The sequence below is a fragment of the Corticium candelabrum genome, chromosome 12 (genome assembly GCF_963422355.1).
Source record: "Corticium candelabrum chromosome 12, ooCorCand1.1, whole genome shotgun sequence".
NCBI lineage: Eukaryota > Metazoa > Porifera > Homoscleromorpha > Homosclerophorida > Plakinidae > Corticium > Corticium candelabrum.
The window spans coordinates 5,447,055-5,454,596 of NC_085096.1; the positions used below are offsets into that span (position 1 = coordinate 5,447,055).

General features: G+C 38.5%; 3 protein-coding genes across 3 annotated transcripts in view; 2 read left to right on the plus strand and 1 right to left on the minus strand.

The window, feature by feature from the left end:
* The window catches only part of LOC134187536 (ferrochelatase, mitochondrial-like), a 7,787-nt gene extending 5,328 nt beyond the window's left edge, over positions 1-2,459 (plus strand). The window contains exons 10-12 of the mRNA XM_062655681.1: positions 106-270; positions 1,941-2,000; positions 2,215-2,459. Of these exons, the coding sequence (XP_062511665.1) occupies positions 106-270; positions 1,941-2,000; positions 2,215-2,352 (363 nt within the window). The 3' untranslated portion in view covers positions 2,353-2,459. The remainder of the gene's footprint in view (positions 1-105; positions 271-1,940; positions 2,001-2,214) is intronic.
* LOC134187539 (huntingtin-interacting protein K-like) lies at positions 2,366-5,544 on the minus strand. Its single transcript, XM_062655685.1, has 4 exons — positions 5,410-5,544; positions 3,719-3,774; positions 3,590-3,641; positions 2,366-2,540 (listed from the first exon to the last, which is right to left on the minus strand). The coding sequence occupies exons 1-4, from the start codon at positions 5,524-5,526 to the stop codon at positions 2,445-2,447; spliced, it is 321 nt and encodes a 106-aa protein (XP_062511669.1). The 5' UTR covers positions 5,527-5,544; the 3' UTR covers positions 2,366-2,444.
* Positions 5,543-7,017, plus strand: LOC134187538 (adenosine 5'-monophosphoramidase HINT1-like). Its single transcript, XM_062655684.1, has 3 exons — positions 5,543-5,672; positions 6,553-6,657; positions 6,722-7,017. The coding sequence occupies exons 1-3, from the start codon at positions 5,562-5,564 to the stop codon at positions 6,884-6,886; spliced, it is 381 nt and encodes a 126-aa protein (XP_062511668.1). The 5' UTR covers positions 5,543-5,561; the 3' UTR covers positions 6,887-7,017.
* Positions 7,018-7,542: the final 525 nt, after the last annotated feature.

The following is a 7,542-nucleotide window of genomic DNA, read 5'->3' on the forward strand; positions in this document are numbered from 1 at the left end:
CTGAAGAGGCTGGAAAAGTCACAGTACGCTGGATACTTGTCTGCTTGTTGTCTGCTTGTTGTCCACATGTTGCCGGTGGTGACCGATTCTGTTCGATGTCTGTAGGTTGGACCTCTGCCGTGGCTCGGACCTCAAACTGAAGATGCAATCAAAGGATTCTCTAAGTTAGGACAAAAGAATCTGTTGCTAGTGCCGATCGCCTTTACGTCAGACCATATTGAGACACTCCACGAGCTCGACATCGAATATGCACAAGACCTTGCCAAGCAGGTAAGAAATTAATTAATATATTAATTATGATAAAATATAATGTAAATTAAAAATTATTAGCTAACCCTATCTGTCACTCAAACACGAGACGTTGACATTCCAATTGCAATGTCTTTAGACGTGTTCATGGGAAAGGTTATTGATATTAATAGATAATAATTAATACATATTTTACATAAATTATATAATAACATTTTACATAAATTATTTAATAATTATTGTTTACATGATTGACAATAACATATATTTGAATAGATTTCCAATACCTCCATAGTGTTACATGTACAATGAAGCACTAAAACTAGAGTGATTGTGCTAGCAACATCTGATATACTAGCAACGAGAATAACTAAGTAAACATTCTTAGAGAAAACTATGTTAACAAAGAAAGTTACTAATGAGTTAGTGAGCTAGGCAGCTAGTGGCCACAGCTTGCTCGATGCCTCCTTCATATTTGTAAACTCTTGTCTTTGTTCTGCATCCTCTCACACACACACGACTGCAGATCTTAGAAGTGCATAGCAGATTCTGCATCATAACCAGTTGATTGTCATATTGTATGTGAAATGAAGCTTTTCAGCCAACATTGATGCAAGATGTTTTACAAAGGTGTTTGTAAACTTACTGCATCCTCCTGTGCATGAGAATACTGGAGGTGTAGAAGACGCATGTCCTATCTGTTGAATTCGTTCTTTATATTTTCGTTTTTTCCTGATCATTTTCTTGTAGTTGGCTTCAATGCTAATGTATCTGGCAGATGCTGCGTTACTGTTGAAAACTCGAACGTTGAAAAATGTTTTTTTGAAATCTGTCACCACAGTAGCCCCTTGCCAATATGTCAAGTCGAGCTTCACTATCTCAGCAGTTAGTCTGAAGTGGCAGGATCTCACTCAATAGAGGTTGTGAAGTGGGTTCGATTTGAACATCGTTACATACTTTGTTTAGGAGGTCTCCCATCGTAGATTATATAGTAATTAATAATTTTTCATAAATTATAATATATATAATATATTTATATATATATATATATATATATATATATATATATATATATATATAAGAAGACAAACACTTGTCTTCTATTGATATCAGCTGTCCTACTGATGGTGACATCACCAGGAAACAGGCTGAGAAGTTGACGAAAATACAGTGACTTGCAGGGAGGGGAGGTGAGCCATATGTGGCATTGTCGGACACTGGTTGTGCACGCAAGTATTGCACGGTGTCTGGACATTATTCCAGGTCATCACAACCTGCAGCATTTACAGAAATCAGTGCTTCTTGGATCCAGTCGGATCCTCCATAAAGTCATGTCTTCTGTCTAGACAGCCATGATGGTCTAATCCCCTCTGAGGCAGGGATGGTCTCCGGTGCTTACAAGAGATCTTACAAACCAGACTGATCTGGTTGAGCATGACACGTGTTTAACAATTATATAATAATTGTTGCATGTACAGTAGCAACAGTGTGCAATCTCTGTTGCACTGAACCCAAGCATTCTAATGCATATGATTGCTCACTCCCCATTAATATGAATGAGTACAGTAGGACAAGGTATTCCAAAATGTGCAGACACTTGGTTTACACATTTATGTTATAATATTAATATCATGTTTATACTAATATTATTAAATAGGATTAATGTTAACTGATTGTGTTCGTTTCTGTAGTGTGACATAGAGAATATTCGTCGATGTCGTTCGCTGAATGATCATCCATCGTTTATTCAGGTGTGTTACACTATCACAGACACACACACACACACACACACACACACACACACACACACACACACACACACACAATGACACACACACACACACACACACACACACACACACACACACACACACACACATGCACGCACACACACACACACACACACACCACACCACACCACTGTCATTCACATCCATCGACTGTACTATCAACATCTGATACTAGGCGATGGCTGACATCGTCGTCAGTCACCTAGAATCGGCTCGTTCATGTTCGCCTCAGTTCCTACTTCGTTGTCCCATGTGCGACAACCAGGTGTGCGGCCGAGCACGAGAATTCTTCAAGAATCAAACCGTTTCGTAGCAATTCGATGAAGTACGGTCGAACGTTGTGAGTATATTGACAATTGAAAGAAATTAGACGACTGCAGGTACTACGTACAGGAAATACGCTATTTAATTGGTTAGTGTGACGAGAGTCGCTATGAGGTCTCCATCATGCTCGCGAAGTTGTCGTTCGGCTTGACTGCGACTCATCTCCAGATCGTTCATCTAATATAAAATATGCACATGGATTAGGGTGAATGTCACGTGATCTGTTGTGTTAATTATTTATGTGATTAGTAAATATTAATTAATGATTCTTGTTATCGGGTTTGGTCAGTTTCTGTCGTGGATGCGTGGGTGGGGCAGGATGAACGTGGGTCTGATGGTCTGTGTAAACAGAATATTAGATTTGTGTGCAGACGACTGATGGAAATCCAAAAATAAAAATTGAAAAATAAAAAATGTAAACAAAAATAAGAATTAAAAATTAAAAATAGAAAATAGAAATTTTACTGTCCAAATTCAACTTTTCTAGAAAAAGGGATAAACCTTGACAAAAAAATGAATGAGTACGTACTGTAAAAAATTTGAGAAAATGAAATTGAAAAAATTGAAATGAAATTTGTTGCCCAAATTCAATTATTTTACAAAAATTGAATGTAAGTAAAAAATTTGAAAATGGAAATTGAAATAAAAAAATAAAAAATAGACATTTTGACGAAAATTGAAACCTTTTGACAAATTTGAAAAATAAAAATTTAAAAAAAATAAAAATTTAAAAATAAAAATTTAAAAAATAAAAATTAAGAACATTAAAATAGAAATTTACTAACCAAATTTTTAATTTATTACTTTTATATATTAATTTATTAATTTTTATGTTTTAATTTTATTTTAATATTTTAGTTTATTACTTATTATTCTTTTTTATATTTTAATTTATTAATTTTAATTTAATTTTAATATTTTAATTTATTATTTTAATTTAATTTTAATATTTTAATTTATTTTTATTGTTAATGTATTTTTTATATTTTAATTTATTATTTTTATGTTGTAATTTATTAATTTTTATTTTAATTTATTAACTTTTTATATTTTAATTAATTCATTTTACATTTATAATTTTCCATTTCTAATTTAATAATAGTTCCATTTGTACTTTAATTAATAATTTTATATGATAAAACTGATTATGTAAGAACAAGTGATTATATTAGATTTCCATGCACATCACATCTCTCTAACTTCTATCACAAGTAAACTCTTCTTACAATCAGCTCCACGTCTTCCTTGTTGATTGGAACCTTCGACAATTCTTTCTCTCTAAACCAGACACTCTCATCACGTCTCTCACACAATTTTCACTCAGTAACCCAATTGTCTACTACAGTAAGTCTTGCCTTCTTTGTCTTTCTTCGGCCTCTTTTGCTCGTCTTGACGCAATCAAAGAGATTCTCTACAATACAAACGACAAAAACGTCAAATTCCTACAGAAACATAAAGCACAGAGAAAGTGATGTATAGTAAATGTCACTCATTGCATCCTTGGAATTCAAACCATTACAGGCATACAGTGGAACCAGTGAATTACGACCACACAAGGGACTATCCTCAACCAGTGTTCTGCCCAGGATTTTCAGAGTGGTGGTCGGGTATCGGCTGCATTAAGGGGCGTGGTTTATTTCAGATATAGAAAGAAGTAGAGCAAACTCCTAGACAATTAATCCTTGCCACAAAACAGACAAGAAAGTGCCAAACAGAACGTATTGCACGATGGCTGGTCCATGAAAGAGCGAACTAAGAAAACTGCAACTTCTGTGAACAGTTGGGGAACTACAACTATGTTGCCTAGTTTCGTGTTTATACTATGGCATGGCTAGACGTTTGCCATCCATGCACCAGCTGCAGGTTTTGAACAGCCAGTGCTTCTGTCTAGCAAAACCCATGATGACGACTTTGACAGGCTCTATCACTGGGTGCCTAGGATATTGCCTTGCTCATTGCTCATGCAGACTGCTGTGTTGGATCTCACACCACCACCACCACCTTAGTGCCCTGAACAATATATTGTAGTATAGATTGTATCATATCAGGGCAGGTCTGCCGCTGTATCACTGTGTGAACAAAGCAAAAAGTGCTCACCTTTCTCACCTTTCAACAAACTGCTCACCTTCCAATGCTCATTAGCTTGGAGCAAGTAAACATTAGCTAAAATGTTTAGTGGTGGTTGCAACATGCAGACTGACGGTTGGTGTTTGTTAAGTGATGGTCATGCCCAACCGCCTCCGACTACCGTGGGCAGAACCCCGCTGAACTGCCGCTAATTGTCAGGTGGTCCCAATTGTCAGACTGACAGTTGTACATGTAGACCAATCCATGTGCATCATGTTCTTGTATGCAAAATAATGATAATCCAAATATTGTATTAATATTATTAAAGCAGATCAATGTACATATGTGTACATACATACATACACATACACAAATGCCCACTTTTCCAGACTCCAAACGTATGCAAATGTTTCCTACATTTACAAACATATTGAGGTTTCAAGGGACGGCCACCATCTATCCACATTTCTTAGGTGGTCACTAGGACAAGTTCCACTCTAGTAAATAGAGTCATGCAGCAACCTTAACCCCCAATAATGTCTCCAAGAGATATTGACATTTGAACTATAGCGCGCTCTCTGGTCTGGAAGTTCAAGGCTACCGGTATTCTCACTAACCCGGATATAGTGTACCAGTCAAACTATTTACCTAAGTCCCGTACATTATACTACCCATGAGTGACTATGACCCATTCATGGATTTCGTAGTTCCACTGAAATGCTGTCCTTACAACGCAAAACATTGAGGGGCCGTGAGTAGTCCACACAATACAAATCTCGTCAAGAAGAGCAAGACTGAACACTCTATCATGAATTACCTTGACGACCATTCATGGAAATAATACAAACTGATAAAATATCATTAATACATTATGTATAAAAACTTGGCGACTGTAGGTAAACTATTACATGAAAGAAAGCTGTAAATTATGACTAATGAGAGAGATTTTGCCTCCACACTGCTTCACGTGCTTTCTTACTTTTCCTATGTCTTTGTCTTTGATTTCTGAATCCTCGACGTAGTCTGTGACCTTCTCTAGATCCGCAGTTTTGATGTCGTCGTGAGTTTTCGGCTGTGACGCCGTCGCCGTCGCCATTTTTGGTCACGTGGTGGTTATCCGGGCTCTTCACAATGGCCGACGAGGTGTCGAAGGCTCAGGCAGCTGCTCCACAGGGAGATACGATCTTTGGCAAGATAATTCGCAAGGAAATTCCTACGGAATTTATACATGAAGATGACTTGGTATGCAGACGACATTACATTCGTGTGTGTGTGTGTGTGTGTGTGTGTGTGTTTGTTTGTTTGTGCATGTGTGTGTTTGTGGTTGTTTGTGTATGTGTGTCTGACTGTGTGTGTCATGCTTACTGTGTGTGTGTGTGTGTGTGTGTGTGTGTGTGTGTGTGTGTGTGTGTGTGTGTGCGCGCATGTGCTGTGTGTTTGATTGTGTGTGTTTGTGTCATGTCACTGTGTGTGTGTGTGTGTGTGTGTGTGTGTGTGTGTGTGTGTCTGTGTGTGTGTGTGTGTGTGTGTGTGTGTGTGTGTGTGTGTGTGTGTGTGTGTGTGTGTGTGTGTGTGTGTGTGTGTGTGTGTTGCTCTAGCTCAGTTGGTTAGAGAGTGCTTTTGGAGAATGAAAACATCCGGGACCTTGCAGGGTTGCAGGTTTAGGTCACAGTGATGGCAAGCTATGGCACAATTTTCTTAAGCAAGAAGCTCACCCACATATGCTTCTCTTGACTCAGGAGTATAAATGAGTACCTGGTCATTGACTGGGATGGACAAGATCGCTGGCTTGGCAGTAACATCATGCAGCAGACAGGTACTTGTGGACCTTGGTTGCCAGTCCGAAGGCTGTGCTATAGTCAGTGCCCTGGATGACTCTGGCCAAGCTCTAGGTGGATTGTAGCGCTGGCCCTAAGCCTCCACATAGCGCATGGAGGCCCTGTTTCTAGAGGCAGGGAGAGCTATTTCCGCAACTGACCTTAAAGTTGACGTCATTCACGAATGACGTGGAGGGCTTGACATTTGTCCATTTGTGTGTGTGTGTGTGTGTGTGTGTGTGTGTGTGTGTGTGTGTGTGCGTGCGTGTGTGTGCACGTGCTCATACATGAAATGCTGTTGTTAGTGTGTTGCATTCAAAGACATATCTCCACAAGCTCCCACACATTTCCTCGTTCTACCAAAGAAACCCATTCCACAACTATCAAAAGCATCCGATGAAGACGAACAGGTTATTGACTTTAACTTAATACTCAACATTACGTTATCAAACAAAACAATTTCCTGCATTTCAGCTCCTTGGCCACTTGCTCATTACCGCGAGAAAAGTAGCTGCAGATCTGGGTCTAGACAAGGGCTACAGAGTTGTGATAAATGAGGGTCAAGATGGAGCTCAGAGTGTGTACCATCTGCATATTCATGTGATGGGAGGCAGACAGATGGGATGGCCACCGGGATAGTTTAGAGACGATGGATGGTTGTAAACACATGCTAGCTGCAGTATCTGTAGCTTAGTGTATCTCTGTTGATGATTGAATTGTGTCGTAGTTTATATCAATCAAGTTGAGTTTGTGCTCACTTTGTCATGATAGTTGTAACAGTGATGTAGTCTGTCTATATCCCAGGACCTGCTACGTGACATCTTTTTTGGACATTCAATTGACAGACCTTTTTTCATTTATTTTGAGGTTCATTCACTCTACATGTAGTCGTTGCTGCTCATCACACCCACTCATTCATATAAACACACACACACACACACACACACACACACACACACACACACACACACACACCACTCGTGCACTTCTCTCACATAAGCACACCCCACAATACAAAATATGAGTAATACAATATATACAAAATATAATAGAAACATATGAATGGGTTCAAGCCACACGAATTCAACATAACAACATGGCTAGGATACCCAATACTTGATATTAAACTAGTCAGATATTGTCAGAAACATGATTTATTGCACTCAAGGCAAATAACCTCAGTAATTAATTAATAGAACAGATCACAAAGACTGCCTGTGCTTTCTGAGGCAACTGTCTAACCTGGTGACTTGTTGGCATGCTGATGTCTAGTGAAGTTGTATTGCTTGAGAAAG

What these genes read in the sequence shown, in the direction of transcription:
- LOC134187539 (XM_062655685.1), bottom strand. Translation starts at nt 5,526, where the DNA reads ATGGCGACGGCGACGGCGTCACAGCCGAAAACTCACGACGACATCAAA. An exon ending in GCCGAAGAAAGACAAAGAAG is followed by an intron (nt 3,642 to 3,718) that starts GCAAGACTTACT and finishes TGTCTGGTTTAG; the next exon opens with AGAGAAAGAATTGTCGAAGG. An exon ending in AGGAAGACGTGGAGCTGATT is followed by an intron (nt 2,541 to 3,589) that starts GTAAGAAGAGTT and finishes ATTTTATATTAG; the next exon opens with ATGAACGATCTGGAGATGAG.
- LOC134187538 (XM_062655684.1), top strand. Translation starts at nt 5,562, where the DNA reads ATGGCCGACGAGGTGTCGAAGGCTCAGGCAGCTGCTCCACAGGGAGAT. An exon ending in TTATACATGAAGATGACTTG is followed by an intron (nt 5,673 to 6,552) that starts GTATGCAGACGA and finishes TGCTGTTGTTAG; the next exon opens with TGTGTTGCATTCAAAGACAT. An exon ending in CATCCGATGAAGACGAACAG is followed by an intron (nt 6,658 to 6,721) that starts GTTATTGACTTT and finishes CCTGCATTTCAG; the next exon opens with CTCCTTGGCCACTTGCTCAT.